We start from the raw sequence: 20,998 nt of genomic DNA on the forward strand, positions 1-20,998 counted from the left end.
AAAACGCGGGAAAGGCGCGAGGGATGTTTGCTTGGGCCTAGGGCCGTGCTGGGCTGAGGGCGCGGGGCGGCTCTGTAAGCAGCTTCCCACTCCACGTGTCACCCCGCGGGGGCTATTCCTGCCGCGTTGGGGTGGGGCAGCGGGACGGAACGCGATGGGGCCCGTGTCGCGCACGCGCGGGTCCCGCCCCTCCGGGGCCGCCGCGGCCAATGGGGACGCTACGGGTTTCGGCCCCGGCCAATGGCGCCGCGCTCCGGGGCCGAGTGCGTTGTCAACGGCGGCGGCCGGGGCCCCATAGCAACGGTGGGTCCAGGGATGGAGAGCGCGCGGGGCCAGGGCGGCTCCGCCGGCGGCAGGTGAGGGGCGGGCGGTGCCAGGAGCGCTGAAGCGGCGCGGGGGCTTGGCTCGCGAGGCGCCTGTGCTGGCAGCGGAGCGCGTGCGGTGGGAGAGGGGCTTGGACAGCGCGCGGGGAGGGGGGGCTCGGCTCGGGAAAAACGTTGAGGGGCTGGAGAGCAAGGGTTGTGGGAGGTGGCTGTTTATTCTGGAGAAGAGGAGGCTGAGGGGAGACCTCATCACTGTCTACAACAGCCTGAAAGGAGGTTGTAGCGAGGTGGGTGCTGGTCTCTTCTCCCACGTGATAGATGATAGGACAAGAGGGAATGGCTTAAGCTGCGCCAGGGGAGGTTCAGATTGGACTTTAGGAAAAAATTCACTAGAAGGTTTATCCAGCATGGAAACGGCTGCCCAGAGAAGTGGTGGAGTCACCATCCCTAGAGGTATTTAAAATGCGGGAGGATTAGGTGCTTAGGGATACGATTTAGAATAGTTTGGGTTGGGATGGACCTTAAATATCACCTAGTTCCAACCCCCCTGCCATGGGCAGGGACATCCCACTAAATCAGGCTGCCCGAGGCCCTATCCAACCTGGCCTTGAACGCCTCCAGGGATGGGGCAGCTCCAACTTTCCTTGGTAACTCTCATGGTGAAGAAATTCTTCCTAATGTCCGGTCTAAATATGCTTCTCTCCAGTTTGTACCCGTTCCTCCTCGTCCTATCACAAGCCTTTACGAATAGCCCCTCCCCAACTTTCCTGTAGGCCCCCTTCAGGTACTGGAAGGTCGCTATAAGATCTCCTCGGAGCCTTCTCTTCTCCAGGCTGAACAAGCCCAAATCTTTCAGCCTGTCCTCATATGAGAGGTGCACCAGCCCTCTGATCATCTTTGTAGCCCTCCTCCGGACCCATTCCAAAAGCTCCATATCCTTCTTATGTTGAGGATTCCAGAACTGGACACAATACTCCAGGTGGGTTCTCACAAGAGAGGAATAGGGGGGCAGCATTCCCTCCCTCGACCTGCAGGCCACTGTTTAGTAGCGGGCAGGTATGGTTGGAGCTGGTGATCTCAAAGGTCTTTTTCAACCTAATGATTCTATGAGTGTCCTCCCTGGAGTTGTTCATCAGACATGTGGATGTGGCATTTTGGGACACGGTTTAGTAGGCACAGCGATGTTGGGCTGACACTGATCTCAGAGGTCTTTTCCAACCTTAATGATTTTGTGATGTAGTAGGAAAAACATCTGTGAACTTTGGAGATTTTGGAAAGAGATTATTCCTGCTGCATTTGAATAACTCAAACACAAAATTGTTTGAAATTAAATGTGAGGGTGCAGGCAGACAGTGAAAATGGGTTTTGTGTTTCCAAAAACACAAGAAAAAATATCTTTTGTGCCTCTGCTGTTTGGATGGAGAAGGGAAAATCAAGTAGAGAAACCTAAACTTCTGCTAGTTGAATTACAAAGAACACAGTGTAGAAGAGCAAGGTATTTATTTATGACATACTTTGGAAGTTGAGAATGAAAAGAGGCAATAGAGTTAGAAGGGATACCACAATCCTGAGTGCACCAAATACACTGTGAAACATTAGAAGATTACTTTTTTATCCAGACTTTAAAGGCTGAGGTTTGTATACCAATTCTGGAAACAATTTCTGAAAAACTGATAACCAGATGCACATAAATTTACTTGAATAGATATTAGATATTTAAGTTTGACGGAGTTGAAGCTACAGGAAACGATGGTGCTTTTCTGATAACAACTGTACTGGCATAACTTCTTTCTACTAAGAAACTTGTTTTGTGTGCTTTTATGGGTGACTCAGAGAAATAGCCTAACAAAACCAGCAGTTCAAGTGATAGCTGCTTTCCCCCCACCTCCAGTTTATTAAACAAACAATCCATTTCCTTAAATCTCCATGGTTAAAGTAAGAGAACTGGAGTACATGAACCTAAATTAAAGAATATAGTTTTTAAATATATCCTTATGGCTCATTATTTTTAGGGGTCTGACTCTAAATTTAGAACCTTTAGTTACACTAAGCATTCTAATAAATTGCAGGAAGACAAGAGACTGTATTCTTAAAAAAGATCATATTTTCCTGAGAAAGCCATAGTAAAATTATCCATAAATCACTAATTTAGTCATTAGAACTCTTGATAAAATTATTGGCAGTTGTCCAAACAGTGGTTTGTTTAGAAAAAGTAGTTGTGATACATAATTACTGGTAGTTTATAGCAATGAAGATACCACCTACCATCTTATAAAAGAGAGACTCTGTAAAGTTTAAAAAAGCTGTACGTGAGAACCAATTGGCAGCTTTTTTTTTTTTCCTTTTTATTATTTTTTTTATCCCTCAGCAGGGATACCTTTACTATTGAGCAATATGTAAAATACACATTAAGATATAAAAAATATTTTGTTTCTGGTGAACAGAGGTAAAGGAAAGAGGTCAATAAAAATGTATATAGTTTTGTAAATGTGCTGTGGGATGTTTGATGACAGAGAGAGAGCTGAGACTGTGGCTTTAGGCCATCTCTGAAACAAGCTGTCCTTTGAAACTATGGCTTTGTGGTAACTTATCACTTGTCCACCAGCACTGTCTTCCATTTGAGGTGACTGCAACTGAAATTACTGAAGTTTGGTTGATTTTCAGTAGACATGGCACAACTTGCACAGGGAGGTAGTTGAGTCACCTTCTCTGGAGGTGTTTAAAGGACGGATGGATGAGGTGCTGAGGGGCATGGTTTAGGGATTGTTTGGAATGGTTGGACTCAATGATCCAGTGGGTCCTTTCCAACCTAGTGATTCTATGATTCTATGATAACTTTCTAATCTAAGCTTTAGAAAGTTATAAGTTTCATAGCACTATGTCATGTTTTTGATAAGCACTATACTTTCTTCATTTGGGAAAGTCCATTATAAGACTTAACATGAAATTAATAATGTTGAATACAGTAGAAGCATTCAGATAAAAGTAATTCTAAATCGTAAGCTTTTAAAATACTGAGAAGGAAATTTGCTTTTTACGATAGTACACACAGTTTAGAATCTTGAAGACTGATGAACTTCATGTTTTTACAGAAATTATACAGAATGTAGGAATCCTAAAGCTTCACACATGCTGCCTGCCAAATGTGATGACCCATCTTTATAGAGATAACCATTATTTTTCTCTTTTCCTGCATTTTTTTATTCCTTTTATTTTTTAAAACCACGGTTGATGTGGCAGCTATGGCCTGTATTTCAACATAATTATGACTTTGCATGTATGAAGACTTCCTCCAAGCAGACTTGCACGGGGGTAGCTCCAGTCTCATGTTTTATCATTGAGACACAGTTGGGTGATCGTCAAAATAAAACTGTTGATTGTGTTGTAAGTGGGTCATGGGATGAATTCTCTTTTAAGTGCATCTGCTAGATATACCTAGAGTTGTTAGACTATTGTGAGCACATTTACCCTTACTTCTAGTGTTGTTTAAAACATGTCTTCTGTGAGATATTAGAGCTCCAGCTGACTGTGTTATTGTAATTAAAGTCTGTGGTCTGCACTTCTTTCCCATTTAGCATTCTTTTGTGAAATCTGAGGCAAAAATACAACAAGAATCTACATCTAGCAGGTGGTATCTTGCTGAGTCACTTAGTTTGGGATGGGAATTAAATTTTGCTGTTTCTATCTCTTCAACAGCTTCCCCTTTCAGTCTTTTAAAAATGAAAATCTGTAGCAGGACTAAAAGTCCACAGTCAATTCTGGAGTGTCAGTTCAGAAAATTTAATATATGTTCCCCCTATTTTTAGTTTGAAAGACACAAAGTGCAGTTTGCGATATGAAGTGTGATACGCTCATTTTCAGGGGAACTTGGCGTTTTGTAATCTGCTCTGGGTTAAGTGTACTGTGTTCTTGTTTATTCTCTCAGACATGGGCTCTGAAAAAATTCTATTTATCTAGTAATCTCCAGAATCCAAACAGACAGAATGACAGAGTCATAGAGGCTGGAAAGGGGCTTCTTGAGATCATCTGGTCTTACCCCACTGCGCAGGCAGGGTCAGCTGGACAAGGTTGCACAGGAAAATGTCCAGCCAGGTTTTGAATATCTCCAGAAACAGAGACTTCACGACCTTCCTGGGCAGCCTGTTCCAGTGTCTGACTGGTCTCTCAGTAAAAGTTTTTTTTCTGGTGTTTGGATAGAATTTCATGTGGTTTAGTTTGTGCCCATTGCTTCTTGCCCTGTCAGTAGGCACTACTGGTTCATCTCCTTTACACCCTCCCATCAGGGTTTATGTTTATAGACATGAATGAGATCCCTCCTGAGCCTCCTCTTTCCAAGCTGAACTGTCCCAGTTCTCTCAGCCTCACCTCACGTGAAAGATACTCCTATCCCTTAATCATCCTTGTGGCCCTTGGGTGGACTTGCTCCAGTATGTCCATATATTTTTTTGTGCCAAGAAGCCCAGAACTGGACACAGCACTTCCTGTGTGTCTTCAGCAGTGCTGAACAGAGAAGCAGGGTCACCTCTCTTGATCAGCTGGGAATGCTTTTCCTAACGTAGCCCAGGATGCTACTGTGAGTTTGTATTTGGCTGATTAATTGGTAATTATTACCAAGTGCTTAAAATATAACTATTTTGTTTTCTTAAAGCTTAATGTATTCAGAAACACAGAGAAGTTGCAATGAAAACAAGTGTTAACTCTGTCTATCCATGTGTATGCTTTACAACATACTTTGCAATTCCAAAATTGCAGTGTATTGTTGAAAAATGATACATCCCTTCTGAAAGAGCTGTTGATAGATGCTGTGGGTCTTTTTTACAGAAATGAACTACACAAAAAAAAAGAAGCCTTAATTGCAAATATGAACAACTATTAAATAACTTGTGAGTTATCTAGTTATTGTTATATTCTGAACATGATTAGGAAGGACCAAATAAACACATCTACTGTAAATTTGGCATTCATGTTCCTATTGCAAGACTTTAATTTCTGCTTATGATCTGAAAACATGGCTAATTCTGATTTCAGCAGGAATTTGAGGTGGTATCAGTTAAAAATGAAGCGTTTGCTTCATGTTGGACTATGCTGACTCTGGAAGTGGATCTATGAAGAGGAATTGATCTCTGAACCCCTTTGTCTTGCTGTCTTCTCCCATATTCAGACATGCTGTTATCTTTTAAATTGAGTGGATTTGTTAAATAGTTGCTTTCCCACTCTCAGTTTTGTTCTGTATCGTGGATAATTATTAGTCTTCACTTCAGTGTTACGTTCTGGGTAATTTTTCTTTGTGTCATGTGTCCATTACCTGTCATGCAGCTTTAGTAGGAGAGCTGGTAGATTCTGCTAAAGGTAGCAGAGGAGCTGGTGGACAGGGTCTTGTATGGTCTTGTCTTCTGCAGCAGCTGGAAAGAGAAAGATTGTAACAGGCTACCTAAGTGTTTTCAGTTCTTTTTTATCAAAGGTAAAGGCTTGACTGGTTGGTGCTAGGGTCTTTCTCCACTTTTGAACTGTTGTGTTGTAGCTATAGAAGTGCTGCCTATTTTTGCTATTCCTACTGGATACATAGTTCGTCTTATTGCATGTAAACCCTTCAAATAGAAAAGCATAGCACAGAGCGGAGTGGTTTTGCGTGGGCATGTCTGAAGAGCACTTAGATGTACTAGTCTGTGTAATCAGTCGATCTGGAGGAGGATTCGTGTTTGAAGCCTGCAACTGTATTAGCACACTGCTTGCATTCCTTAGTGGTGAGCTGTGGGAGTGACTCTTGGCACAGCCTCTTCCTGTAAGGTCTGTAGCAACACCAGGCTGGCTTGGTGGGTGGAAAAAACCTTGAGGAGTAGTAGAGGGGGCAGGAGCTCATCTTTGTCTGGTTACTATGTTACACTTTCATGATGCCCAAGTACTGGAATAAGGTGGCAGGAGAAGTAAATAAAAATAGTGTAATTTTTTTTACTTACTATTTACAGTGCCACAGTGCTCTTGCTTTAACGGTTTCTTTTTATTTTGGTCCTTGTATGAATGCTTGCACTTTATAATGCAAAGGATTGATGGCTACTTTCATTTTCTGGCATACTAGGGGGTGATTTTGGTCTGTGTTTCAACAGTAAATTGGGTAAAAGGACACTTGTTATCTTCTGCTTTATCAAGCTCTGTGACCTGTTAAAGTCTTTATGTATTTAAACCGCATTTAAGTATAAGTTCAGTTGTTGGAGGTGAGGCATTGTGCAGTCTGTGTTATTGTCCTGTTCCAACAGCATTCAGACCTGTGTTGGACACAACGTAACTTTATTCCAGTGTGGCTAGAAAATAAAATACTAAGTAAATAATTTTCATTGATCATTTCCACAAGGTATGTATAAGGGTCCTAATATTTCAGCATTTTGCTCTCTTCCAGGTAAAAAGGAAAACCTGGAAACTTATTTCCAAAAGAGGTAGTGTTTTTATTTCTGTAAATTTTCTGAGGAAGACATTCAAATTGTTTGGGGTCCATTTTCTACTAGCAAGAACAACAGAACCACAAACAGTAGCTAGTATCTTCACAGGACACTTTTGTAGTTCTTTTCAATTGTATCAGGATGTGTTCTTAAGTCTAATATTGGTCAGAGCTACATAGATTGCTTTATGACAAACTCTTGACTGCAGTTAACAAATGCCATCAATTTATTAAGCCAATAGCTGTAGAGGAGGAACACAGAATCATAGAATGGCTTGGGTTGGAAGGGACCTTAAAGATCATTGAGTTTCAACCCCCTGCCATGGGCAGAGATACCTCCCACCAGACCAGGCTGCTCAAAGCCTCATCCAACCTGGTCTTGAACACCTCCAGGGAGGGGGCATTCACAACTTCCCTGTGAAACTTGTTCCAGGGCCTCACCACCCTCATTGTGAAGAATTTCTTCCTAATGTTTAGTCTAAATATTCCCCCTTCTAATTTAAAGCCATTCACTCTCATCCTATGACTCCATGCCCTTGTGTGAAGTCCCTCTTCATCTTTCCTGTATCCCCCTTCAGGTACTGGAAGGCTGCTGTAAGGTTTCCCTGGAGCCTTTTCTTCTCCAGACTGAACAACCCCAACTCTCTCAGCCTGTCCCCTCAGCCCAGCACATAGTTGGCCTTCCAGTCCATGAGCGCACATTGCCAGCTCAAGATGAGCTTCTCGTTAACAAACACCCCCGCGTCCTTCTCTGCAGGGCTGACAATCACATTGTCCCCCAGCCTATATTGAAGTGGTGGATTGCCCTGACCCAGGTGTAGGACTTTGCACTTGGCCTTGTTGAACCTCATGAGGTTCACACAGGCCCACTTCTCCACCTTTTCCAGATGGCTCTGGATGACATCCTGGCATTCTGGTGTGACAACTGCACCACTCAGCTTGGTGATATCTGCAAACTTGAGGGTGCACTTTGCTGTCTATATCATCAATGAAAATATTGAACAGCACTGGGATCAATATGGACCCGTGGGGAACACCATTTGCCATGAGTCTCCATCTGGCATTAAGCCATTAACTACTATTCTCTGGATGCAAGCATCCAACCAATTCCTTATCTACCAAGCAGTCCACCCACTGTATCTCGCCAATTTAGAGAGAAGGATGTTGTGGACTACCGTGTCAAATGCTTTACAGAACATTCTTCCTCTCCCCTGTTTTTTGGTGATGAATATTTTAACTGGAGGTTTCAAGCATATTTCAGACTTTACCATAGGTGGCTTTTTTCATCACCTATGCTTTAAATAAAAGTCATATCACATTTTAACTTCATGTTGAAGTTTCATGCAGCAACTAAGGAATATCTTGCTGCGCTCGGTAGATGTGTATCTGCATGTTTCTTTCTTAAATTGTGGGGTTTTTTTTTCAGGTGGAGACAAGTGTATTACTGTAACTGTTGCTGTAAAGACATGCAACAGCTCTCCATCCCTCTTCCAGAAAAACATTAGATTTTCCAAACCCTCCATTCCCTTTGCTAGTGGCCCATGCAAAACCATCTGGTTTTAGAAGCAAGGTGTTTTCAAGGTCCTAGACTTATCTGAAGAAACTTTAAAGGCTTTAGAAAAAAACTATAGAAATAGGAAAAACTGTAAAGTAAAAAGCAACAGCAGTGGTAACTTGCTTTAAAATAACATTAATGGGCAGTAAGCAGCAATTTTAGCACATATATGATGTACATATGTGAAACTTTTATTTCTGCACATTTCACCCTTCCAGAACAGGGCCTGTGTTGGTTAGGTTAGTCTTTCTGTAAGGACCTTGGGTCTGTTGTCTGCCAAATGTGGATTTACTAGGGGTTAAGGGGACTGTGAAACCTTTATCTTCTTTAGCTCTGTATGCTGTGATCCAATGTCTATGGCATGCGTTTTGCAGAATCTCCATCCCGGTTCTTTTCCTGTCTCTCTCCACCTCTCTGGTTTTCCTTGTGAGCTTTGAATTCAGCACTGTCTGCCAGCTTGTGACTTCCCATCATTCGACATTTCTGCATACCTATACGAGACAGAGAGAATTTCCTGTTTAAATTGAATTTTTTGCTAGTTCTTTTTCTGCGTGCCATCAATGAAATGTATACTGTTTGTTTGTTTCCCTTATTAAGTATCTTCTGCCTGATGCTTTCTTACTTCCAGAGAGGCCTTTGTGTAAAAGGAAGGTACGCAACTGTGGTAGGCAGAATATGCACTTACCTGTCAGTTAATCTTTCCCTTTTGTAGGGTTAACTGCTCTATATTGTACTTTAAGTAATAATTCATTATTGTACAAAAGGGAATGGAAAGTCTATATGGAACACACCTTAAAAAAGAAAAGTTCTTATGAAAGTTATCTATGAAACAAATAGTGAAATAATAATTTTTTCATCTCTACAAATTAATATCAGCTGTTGCAAATACAAATTCTCTCAGGTATTAACAGTAGTTCTGGGAAATCTGATGGGAGGAGAAAATGGTGAAGGTTTGACTCCAAGACAAAGCCTAAAATTCTGAGCTAATTTGGAATTGGGTATTTTAAGAAGGAGCAGGGACTTTACTGACTTGAATTGTGTTTAGCCTTCGGGTAGGAATTGTCTCATAGCCCTCCTTGTTAGTGGCTCATAATCTATCCACCAGCAATGAAGCCATTTTTGCTTACAAGGTGTTTAATCACCTGAGTAAACTGTTCTCAAAACTACAGTTTGGTGCTATTTATGATAGAATATGAAGAAGGTAACTTGGTCTTCTTGTGGGACGGAAGTTATGTCTTACAGTTGTTTTAAAGTCACAGACTGCAGCTTCACCAACAAGAATATCCTCTGTTCTTATAATACAAACTGTTTACTAGCAATAATTAATTTGTTTCTTTCCCTTTTCCAGCATCTTTGAGGATGAAAGTATGAAACTACGCCAGCTGAAGCTAGAGAATCAGGTAAATGATAGTGCTGAAGCTGGTAAGAGTAAGTACAGGAAAACAAACATTAGCCATCTAGAGACTTGAGAAATGGGGAGAAGTGCTAAAAAAGCTTGGTCTAAAGAATACAAACAAGAACTCATTGCTAACACTTTTCTTTAAAGATTTTCATGGCTTTGATTAGTTTAAGTCAACCTTACCATGGCTCCTAGGCTTGATTATTTTATTTTATTTATTTTATTTTTCATGCATCCTCTCAATTGCTTGGGATTGGGTCACCACAAAGCAGAAACAAATCAAAAGAAAGGAAGACTTCAGGGAATTATCCATTTTAAGCATCAAAGGAAAAGAAAATGTTTCCCTGAGCTATAGAAAGATCTCCTTAACACTGCTATTGAGAAAGATTTCCAGCATATTTTGACTGCTTTTTTTTCCTACAAAGGAAACCTTTACAGCCAATCGCTTGTCAAATGTTAGGTTATAGGTCTCAGTTTTTAAAGAGCTGTTTGCTGGATGCTTACATCACCAGGTTCTTCAAAACAATCCATCTGTAATATTCTTCTGTGAAATTTTAAGTGCTTAAGGATAGATTAGATGGTGTGACATTATTATGATTCTCTAGCTGGCCATTTCACATGGACCCTAGATCGTTGTCTTGCATTATATTCATCTGTGTTCAAACTAAGGTATGATTTTTGGAAAAGTTCTGTCTCAGCTGCATATCGTTAAATCCAGACATAACGGTCTTCAGGTGACTGTTGCAGTGAATAATAACTCTCTTTACCATAACTTGGTCATTGTTTCTAGTCTGGTTTTGGTTAGCTTTGACTTTAGAGAGTGGATTTATTACCAGCTTCACCTGTTGGTTTACAGGCACTTATCTAAAACACTTCAGGGCAAAGGAGTAAAATATATTGTTGGTCATATATGTGGAAGCTGGGAAAAGCCTTTTTCCTGTAGGCTATCCAGTAACACTTCTTTGTTTGTTCTTTGGCTTTCTTTTAAAAAAGAAAGCATTAGTTCAAATAATCAGTAAAAGAGCACTTAGTGCCAAATGCCACTCACTCACTAAGAAGTTCCAAAGCTAAGGATGGTCTGACTGCTTGGTGATGAACCTGTGTCTGTTTTAAGACTTGGGTCATAGGCTGGTAGTAATCACTGGCTGCTAGTGCCAGGCACTGTGGTGAACGTGTCCTTACCATGGGGATTCTTTGCTGTTCTACCAAAATAAAGCTGCTGGGCTGGATGGAATTCCTTCAGAGCAGCTGTCAGTTGAATCATGAAGGGGAGATTATAAATATTTCATGCTCTTTTGCAATTTTGTTTCAGGCTTTTTTGGACTTGGTTGAGATTGTGGTCATCTGCAAAACAAATAGGTAGAAAATGTCACCAAAATATATTTTAATACCACAACCCTTCCCTGCAAATGAGATTTGTTGAGAAATGCTAACATTGTCTAATTTAGGATTGTATATTTACATTTGAATATTAACTTCTAAAACCTACTTTTAACTTTTACATGAATAGTACGCTGCCCTCTAAAGAAATAGAGGTCAATAGAAGATTGCTATTGGACATGATGGACTCATTGGTGGTTGCAACTGATGCCCTGTTTTGATTAATTTGTTCTAGACATTTATAGGAATTGGGGTAAAAAATGCAAAATATTTTAATTCAGCAGGATCGTATTTAGAACCTTTGGCCATACGGAGAATCTGGAATAAGCGTTTGTCACAGCAAACACATATGCCTATCATCCATCTTTATGATGGGTTTGAAATACCCAGTAGTTGCAATAAAATAGTATCTAATATGATGAATGATATAAAGTTCCACCCGTGGACCAGCTCTTATTGTCAGGATGCTTTTAGGTAGACTACTGCCTTTACCTTGAGGAGAGAGCATATGGCTGCTCAGGCAGTGCTTACTTCCCAGCAGCAGAAATTATCTCCTTGTCTTTTGACTCCTTCAGTTCAAAATGCAGTGCTGCCAGCTCCCTGTGGGTGGATAGCGTGGAGCTGAAGGCCTATTTCTGAATGCACCTTCTATGGTACTTACCGTTGACATGAAGTTAAATTAATCCCATCATCACTAGCGTTGTCCTTGCTGCCTTAGCATAAACTGAAGACGAGCTGAAAGAATGGAGGGATGTTTCAGAGCTAGGAAGGTGCTAAGGTAGTACCATGCCAAATAATAAGTAGTATGGTAGTGTTCCTTCAAGGACGGAGTGGTTGAAACCTCCCTGTATACCATCTTCCCATTCATTACAGTTGTAGAAAGAATGTTAAACTACTTGTCTTATTAGTCTGCTGTGATATATTCATATAACTTCTCAGCTTGTTGGTAACTTATTAGAACCAGAGTTGGTTTGTGATCCTTTTATCGTCCTGTATCCTGTGATGCAAAAAAAAAAAGCTTCTGAAAGTATTTAATACATGGGGTTAGCAAAATCCTGCATGAAAAATTATAATCTCTATCTGTTATTTATTTAATGGATGATATGTTCTGGTGTCCTGTTCATGAACTATTGAAATTTGTTATACTATTATATGAATTTTTACTCTTAACACAGACCTTGGGGGAAAGGCTAGTTAATAGACAAAATGAAACAAAATACAGATTCCTTCTTTCTACTTCATTTTAGTGGAATAAATCTGAGAATACATAGCACTGAAGGTAAGGCTGCTCTGCCACCTTATGTAGAGAAAATGAACTGCTACTATCTGTCCTGTCAGTGGGCTTGTAGATATTTGTCCATTGCAATAGGCGAAGTAGCAGAGAGAAGCCTTTTTTAAATGAAATTAAATTAGTGTTAAGTTTTGTCACTTTGATTATCCTCAAGTTTTTGCAAGAAGGTCAGTCACATCTACCTGCAGTAAAGTATACATTTCAATGTAAACCAATGTGATCCCATTGGACTGGTGAATCCTAGAAACTCTTAGATCAAACAGAATGTAAGAAAAAAAATTTTTTTTAGACTGAGCAGTGAAATATTTTAAAAAAGCTCATCTAATAGAATGATCATTAAAGTCGCTTTGACAGTTGTTATATCCCATATTTGTCCAAATTCAATTTCCCATGCTAGCAACAGCTGTGTACTTTCTTATTGCCTTTAGGTTGTGTCTGTTTTATTTTTCTTGTCTGTCTATTTGTCAAATATAGAAGACTTGGCAACAACTTTTCTCAAATCCTTATTCTGAGTATAAGGTTTTGATTCTTCTTTTCCCTCTCTCCTGTTATTTAAATTATTTATAAACTATCACAACATTTTTTACTGTTCCTCAGCATTAACTTAACAAGCATCAAACGAACAACACAAACCAATGTAAATTCTTCTGGAGAGTCTGACTATCTGGAAAACAAATTTTGTCTGTAATTAGCACTTTCTAAGAATTTGACTTCCACTGCTTCTTCTTCTTTTTTTCTTCCTGCACTAATGTGGTAAGTTCTTGGATTCTATGTATTTTTTTTCACTGTAGGACAATCCTTGCCAATAATTCTGCAATAACAAACACTAACTACAGTCTGGTCTTCAAAGTTTAATTGCAAGTTTAAATAAAGGTCATTTTTGTTTGGGTTTTTTTTGTTGTTGTCTTAAGTTTTGGGGTTTTTTGGTGTTTGGTTTTTTTTCCTTTAGATAAGTGCTTGAAATGCAGAAAGAATAAAAGATCAGGGGCTGCTGAGTTGTGTTGGAATTCCTCAGGGAGAAGTTGCCTGAGAAACTACCCTTAGCTGAGATAAAAGGCCTAATAGGGAAGAACCAACAAGAGAGAGAAAGTATAACAGGAGAGGGAAGGGTTCCAAAGATATCTATGTCTCAAGTGGATTGAATTGCTGGTACTGTTTATCTGATAGATAAGTTGGAGACTGAAAAGAATTTGATGGAGAAAGTGTTTCTATCACCAAGAGCAACTTTCAGGAGGTGTTCAGGTACCTAAGAAGCAGGCATAGATAAACTGATAAACTAGATAAACCTATAGCAAGGGTCTTGCACAGTATTTGTACAGTGATGCATTACGTTAATATAAGAGTATGATTTTTCCTTCTTCATATATTGCCTTGACTTTTAAGGATTAAGTATGGCTGTCTTAAAAATGTTGCAATCTCCTTATTTGCCTTCATTAAATTTTAGAAGTTGTTTGTATCCTCATTTAGTAGGATATCATAAATATCAAATGTATGTGTGCCTTGGGAGAGTAATGTTTTATTTTTTAACATTTGGATTTACCATTCTTTCCTTTCAATCCTGAATTACATTGAAAAATTTTGCAAGGTAGATACATTTTTCTTTTACTAGATCAGACCTATTTTAATGACTGCCATTCCCCCGCTTCCTCCTCCCAAGTCTTATCTCTCAACAATAGTTTCTAGGAACTATTTGTTTTGAGTTCTCCCTATAAAATTATAGCTTTTGAGAGAAAAGATTTTTCCTTTGCAAGTCCTGTTTTGCTCTTGCTGCATTGTGACAGCATTTATAATACCTGTATATAACTGTAATGGCAGAGTGAGTCCCAACTGAAGTATTTTGAAAGTGTTATGCTAATAACAGCATATTATTAATTTCCATATAATGCATAGGGTGAGGGCTCTCATCTTTACTCTGGCATTTGCAAATAGTCTTGGAGACAGTTTTTTCTTACAAATTTAGCTTAACTGGACAAAACAAGGAGGGAAAATTACACATTCACTATATACACAGGAAGTTGCAGTAAATGATGGAATGTTTAGTCCAGTCATAACTGCAGTGGAAAGAGCAGAGTCCTTGTGAGCTGTTTCATCTACTTTGTCAGCTTAAGTTAAGTAGGATGCTTGGAGTAATAAAGTTGCATAAATATGCTGTATGTTATGACATTTACTTTGTGAAATGTTTCATATTGGATTATAAATGGCTGCTGAATCTGTGTGTTTATATTAAGGATTGTTGCAGTGTAGACTGAATGAAAGGACTTAAAATATCTGCCAATGGTCTCAGGAGAGATCTGAAAATAAGCAAGGGCCCACATCACTTATCCATAGATAATAATCAAAGGCAATGTCTTACTGCAAAGACACAGTGATACGTCTGTCTAGGATTTTTTGTAATAGATTACAAGAGTATTCCAGGTTTATTAGAGATCCTGATCAGTGACATGTCATTGCAAATGGCTGAGGCGTGGTTTCTGCCTCTCTGGGTGTGGTTATCCTTATTTCAAGCTTTTTCTTTATTTCACAGAGGGCTCTTCTAGAGAAGAAGCAGAGGAAGAAACGTCTTGATCCCTTGATGGTACAGCCAAATCCTGAGGCAAAACTGCGTAGATCAAAGCCCAAAGGGTGTGAGGAGCAGACTCTTTTAGTAGAAACTCCTACCCCTTTCCACAGTGATGTTACCTTACATGGTAAGTGACCAACATGATTGCAAGAATGTTCCCCAAAATGCCAGCGAATGCATTTTATGTCATGGATGGCACTTACATTGCTGTGATAGTGGTCAAGTGATAAATAAGGTTGTTTACATAACTTTCTGTGTCTTAAAGTAGAGTTGTAGTACAGTATGGTTGAACAATATTGAACTGTAAAAACAAACTAAAATCTTATCGTGAGTTTTGTGACAGCTGAGAATCTTCATGTGCCTTTGAGTGTCTCTTTCCCTTGTGTTAGGCTACGAAGAACGTAGAAACGGGTTAGGAACTTCTATAAATGTAAAGAGATAGCTATCCAAAGCGAGTGAGTCTTCTGAAGCTCTGTCTCAAGATCACATATGACTGAATGATAAATTAGCCAAGAGCAAAACAAAAATCTTGTGAGTACTGATTTAGGATTTTGGTGGGTTTTACCTTATCTGTTGTTTTTCATGGGCTTCAGGGAGACAACTGAAACATGACAAATGAGCCACAGTGGTCCAGAAAGTCACAAGCACAAAGTGATATGAGAGCCAAAGGCAATAACCTAGTGGTCTCAGAACATTACAGTAAAATAGTGACCATTCTGTTAGGAGTGAAAAGAAATACAGTGGTGAGAGCCTTAAGACTTCCATGTCACAGGGATGAAAAAAGAGCAGCAATGAAATGCATACATTCCACTGAAGTGTCAGGAAGTAGTTTATGAGAGCCAGGATTCCATCAGCCTATCAAGAAAGTAGCAGGAAACATAGTAATGCTTTGAGATGCATGCTATTGCAGGGCGTTATAATACCATCTTTATATTACAGTGAATTAATGTGTAGAGTAGAATTTTAAAACCCCAAACAAACCAGTGTTACCTGGTGTGAAGGTAACATTTGGAACTATATTCCCTGACTTTTGAATGTTTTTGTTGTTCTCCAGATGTCTTTCAGGATAATAGACAGGATGGAGAGGAGAGTGGTGATGTGGATGGTAGCATTTATGTGTTTAAAATCAGGTGGGAGAAAGCTTCTATTAAAAGACACTTTTAAGTCAAGAAGAGAATGAGAGAAAAGAACATATATTAAGTATTAAGCCAGAACCTGTCATCAAGATATCTCCACCAATTATGAAGTGCAGTGCACAGCTGTGTTGCATGTTTAAATGTTTAAATTTCAAAGATAGAGGGCATCCAGTTACAGTTTTTTCTGCCTATGGCTGTACATAGTTTTATCAAATAGATTTCATTGTAGAGCACTCACTTATGGCACAGAAGCAAACAAGGAACCTGAAGGAAAAGAAAATACGTGGTTGCCCATAAATAAATTAAAGGATATCAATATGCGTGACAAATACAACTCGTTTTAATTGCTCATGCATTTGTAAAAAAGTAGATACAATCACTGTATTTATAAATAGAGAAACTGATGCCTGATATGTTTAAAGTAACAGGCGGTCTGTACCAGAGTCAGGTGTGCCTCCTCCCAAGTCTTCTGGCAAAAATTGAACAAGTATGAGTCAGTACTTTAAAGGGATGCTTAAACAAGGGAAGCTTAAATGAAGAACCATCCTGAGATGTGTCTTTAGCTGTAAATAATAGACTTTAGCATTCAGTTTCATTTTGGCCTGCAGGCATTGACGGACCAGCTGCTTTCCTGAAATCAGAAGTGCAAGATTTGGGGACCAAGCTCCAAACTCTTTCTGCTGGGTGTTCCAAAACAGAAGACAATGCAGATGAGGAAAATGATGGAAAGGCTCTAACAGATTCAGCAGGCAAGCCAGATCTGCAAGAAATCTTGCAGAAACGAGGTAAGAGTTGATAATAGGCAAAGGTCTTTTGTGGGGCTCTTCTACTTATAAACTGAAAACTATGAGGAATCATGAAATAAGTGTCTGTATGATATTACTTTTAAATGCAGAGCTAGTAGATTCTACTTCACTTAGAAATGCAGTTCCTTGTTCTGATATTAATTTTAACATGCTAGTTATGATTTAAAGGTTTATCAATGCACTGTATAATTTCTGGCCTTTCCAGGGAAATTGGTGACAAAATGCTTTACTTCACATTTTACTAAAGTTTGCAATATTTTTATTCCAGATATATTATATATGGGTATGATGCCTGAGTATTTTTAGCAGAACCCTCTACAGACAGTAAATGCCATAATTTAACTGTTTAGGAGACTAACAGGAAAAGTGTTCTTCCTTTGTCGGAGGCTGTCACAATCAACAGTTTTAGTTTTATATTCGTAGTTATATCCCATTGAGTAGTTTCCCAGTGGAGTGTCCATCTCTCTCTGCCAAGTATCTTACGTTGCTGCCAGTATCACAGGAAACCTTTTTTGGTGCATGCAGCCTAAGCTGTTTGCAGCAAAATAACAGCTAGTGCTTGTTATGGTACACAGCTTGTTTTCATTTTGCAGAGCCCGCCTCCCAGAATGTTTCCAGTACACTTTGTGTTAAGGTACTACCATATGTAGAAATACTTCCATTCAGTTGTCAGATGCAGCAGCTGGTTACCTATGGAGAGCAACGTTACACAAGAGTTAGGAAAGGAAGCAGAGAGTATGCAGAAACGTCAGGGGAAATGAATGGAGGTAGAATATAAACAGTCAATTCTGAAACTGGCCAGCATACTAGGGTTAACGCCTTTCCTCTTTCCAAATGTGCTTTGGGAAGTTACTGACAGGTTGTAAAGACCACATTTTTCTGTTTCGTCTGAGACACAGAACTTCCAGCAGTGCCCCTTCTATGCAGTGCCATATTGGAGCACTTTTACAATATTGTCTCTCAGAAAACCATTCAGCTCAGCAGCCTGACTGTGTGAATTTGCTATAGTGCTTCATGTGCTTTTCCATTCTACAGCGAAAATGAAGAATGGAATTGGAGGAAAAAATCATGCCGTTCCAAGTGGAAGGAAACACCAAGCAGTGATGTGTACAGAAGCAATTTATTAATGTCTTTATCCAAAGTTATTTTAATTATATACCCACAGTTATCACTACATTACTGTGCTTAAGATTAGACAAATAAGTCCTGGAACTACCCAGTCTGCACTTGCGTTTTAAAAATCAAATCATTAATACTCATGAGACCTGAGTTATTGCTACTGATGTAAGAATAGGAGGGGCTCTTATTGAAAAATTTTCATATTAAGTGTGTATAAGACTAAGGGCAAATGGTAAAGGGTGTAAACTGTACAGAGTCCAATTTACAGTATAGGTGTCAGCACACTAATGTGATTTTCCTTTTTTTGTTCTTAAGACACGGAAGACTTTTTTGTGTGAAAATAGGCAAAATTAATTCAATGACAGCATATACTAAGCATCAAGTAGTACCATGTAAAATATGTATTAATAAAAGCTTCACAGCTGCTTAATCATCTGCACAGTGACAGCTGCAAAGTGTTGCTAGGGGTTTGTTACGGGTCATAAGGCTCAGAAAGCAGTATAGCACATGAAGAAAATCAGCAATTGAAACAACAGAAATTAATTAGAAGAGTGAGAGTATAATATCTGCCATATATGAATTAGTGATGCCATGAACTCATGACACCTTCTTTCAGAGGTTACCAGCTTGATTCTCTATTCTGACAGGAATTTTGGGCAGTTTGAATTTTGATGAGGAGGACACAGAAGAGGAAGAAGCTAGTAAGAGACCAGTATCTCATTCACCATATCCTGAATCTGAAAGGCCTAGTTCTGCAACTAGTGAGAAATCTTTTGCAGTAAGTGTCTCGAAATCCATTTCTGGTAACGGCTGAGAACGTGCTTGATTTTAGTATTAACCCCTTGAGCAGTGGATTAAAATATAGTAGATGCAACTACAGTAGCTAGACTATTAATCCCTGAAGGCAGAGGGAGGTCGTGATTGTCAGGTTATCTGCCTGGAGGGCCAGAGAGTTAAACACAAATATCTAGAGCAAAGGAACAATGGTGGGCGGAGGAACCCAAGTAGCCTGATCTGTGAATATGGGAACACAATGAATGAGTTACTCTTATGACCCTCAAAGGAGGCAGATTAGGCCATTGTCTCTGGTGTAACATCCACCAAGATGACTTGGAGAAACTCTGAAATGCCATGCAAACTTGAGGGATCACTGCCTGGAGGTTTATAGCATTTATTGTTTGATGTGAGGGGAACAGAATTTTGGGGTGGAATAGAGAATTCTGGGATTCGACAAAATTCTTTTATGGGGTGTTTAGGGGAAAGGACTCAAGAGAGAAAATAAAGGGGTTAAAGTGGATTAAGACCTAATAAGCATGAGAAAATAGGGAGTACAGAGGGCAAAAGGTACGGGTGCATGTAAACACCTGCAAGACAGTATGCTTGTCTGGCCAAGCCTTGTGCCTGATTACTGCAGCATGTCTTACCATTTTCTAAAACTCAGTTTCTAGGTATTTCCTGTGTCAATGTGTTCCTGTGTGTGGGAGAGACAAACACATGTATAAATACATACATATGCTGATAACTGTATGCTGGACTAGCCAGTGAGCTGGAATAGACTAGCGTGAGGAAGACCCAGGCTCTGAGCTAGTAACCAGATAAAAGGGCAGAGGGTTTGGGCATGGATGCTGGACAGCCTTAAAAGTCCATGCTACTATTCAAAAGACCCATATGAGCTTATTTGTGAGGTGACCGTGTGTATGTTGTGCTATGCTAGTGGGCGAATAGTCCAAGAGGTCTGGGTGTTAGCTATATGGGAGACTGGGCTGTGGGCGCCAGCTGCTAGAGATAGGGGTGGGGGAGTGCTGGAGGGAAGGATGAGAGTCAGTAGTGTCTCTGTGTGTATTCACTGACTTCCTACTGACGGTACCTGGGAATGGGGATAAACCTGCAACCTTATCTCCAAGGCCCAGTAAGGGAGGAAACTCCTGGGTTCTGCAATACACAGGATTCAACTGCCTTATAAGAAAAAAAAAATGACTGTAATGACCCGTACCAGATTTCCATTAGAATTCCAGTTGCTTTGGTGACCAAAACTTGCATCCTGACTGTACACATTCCTCTAAGGTTCTTCCAGCATTTTGTTGGGATGGTTCCACCATCAGTTTACTCTGTTTCTGCTTCTGTTCTGAGCCAACATAATCTCAGTGCTCCTTTCAGTTACAAAAATCCCAACATGTTTTACTGCAGCATCCATCAGTCTAGCTTATCATGCTGCCTTATTTACCCTCCCTTGGGAGGGCTAATCTTTAATCAGAGTAAAAGTCTTCAGCCACTTTCTTCAGAGAAACACAGGTGGTCTCTGATTTAACTTCCCTTTCCCAAATATCTTCTTGAGACATGAGGTCTTCTGTTTCGACAGACTGTTCTTTTCCTGGGGAATACTAGAGCCTCTGATCTGATATTAATTTGCTAACATGATTGTTCTTCCCACAGGAAACAGGTGCTTCCTGTAGTCCATCCCCTCAAGCAGATGTACAGCTGGGAGAAGTGGAGAACTTGGAGGATTTTGCATTACGCCCTGCACCCCGTGGTATTACAGTCAAGTGTCGAATCACTAGAGATAAGAAGGGAATGGACCGGGGCCTCTTCCCGACTTATTACATGCATCTGGAAAGGGAAGACAACAGAAAGGTATTGGAAGCAGTACACAGTATGCTGGCTATTGTACTCCTACCACTACTATTTTTGGTTAAAAGGAGAGCTTCTGGTAAGGAACCATTAGCCGAGGAGAGCCAGCATGCAGATAAGGACAGCTTATAATTTGGCCAAGGCAGTAAGGAAGGAGTTGGCAAGTTTAAAAGCCACGATACAATGAATGATGGAATTTAAAATGTGTAAAAATGCCAGAGATAAAGAACAGCAGGGACACTGAGCTGCTCCAGAAGAAAAGGAGGGAAGACTAGAAAGAACAATTGCATTAAATCTGGACTGCTGAATAAGCTGATTGGAGGAATAGGATTTTGGGGGGTGTACTTGTGGAAGAGATCAAAATGGAG

General features: G+C 40.0%; 1 protein-coding gene across 6 annotated transcripts in view; it reads left to right on the plus strand.

Annotated features, from left to right (window-relative positions):
• The first annotated feature begins 59 nt into the window (after positions 1-59).
• The window catches only part of TULP3 (TUB like protein 3), a 28,817-nt gene continuing 7,878 nt past the window's right edge, over positions 60-20,998 (plus strand). The window contains exons 1-7 of one of the 6 annotated variants that reach the window (XM_054066739.1): positions 286-356; positions 9,660-9,711; positions 12,979-13,134; positions 14,906-15,068; positions 16,686-16,862; positions 18,650-18,780; positions 20,436-20,633. In XM_054066739.1, coding sequence (XP_053922714.1) covers positions 14,954-15,068; positions 16,686-16,862; positions 18,650-18,780; positions 20,436-20,633 — 621 coding nt within the window. In that variant the 5' untranslated portion in view covers positions 286-356; positions 9,660-9,711; positions 12,979-13,134; positions 14,906-14,953. Of the gene's footprint in view, positions 357-1,119; positions 1,303-6,736; positions 6,755-9,659; positions 9,712-9,738; positions 13,135-14,905; positions 15,069-16,685; positions 16,863-18,649; positions 18,781-20,435; positions 20,634-20,998 lie in introns of those variants that run through there. The other 5 variants (XM_054066710.1, XM_054066724.1, XM_054066732.1 and 2 more) reach the window with 5 other exon arrangements.

This window comes from Cuculus canorus, chromosome 1 (assembly GCF_017976375.1).
Source record: "Cuculus canorus isolate bCucCan1 chromosome 1, bCucCan1.pri, whole genome shotgun sequence".
NCBI lineage: Eukaryota > Metazoa > Chordata > Aves > Cuculiformes > Cuculidae > Cuculus > Cuculus canorus.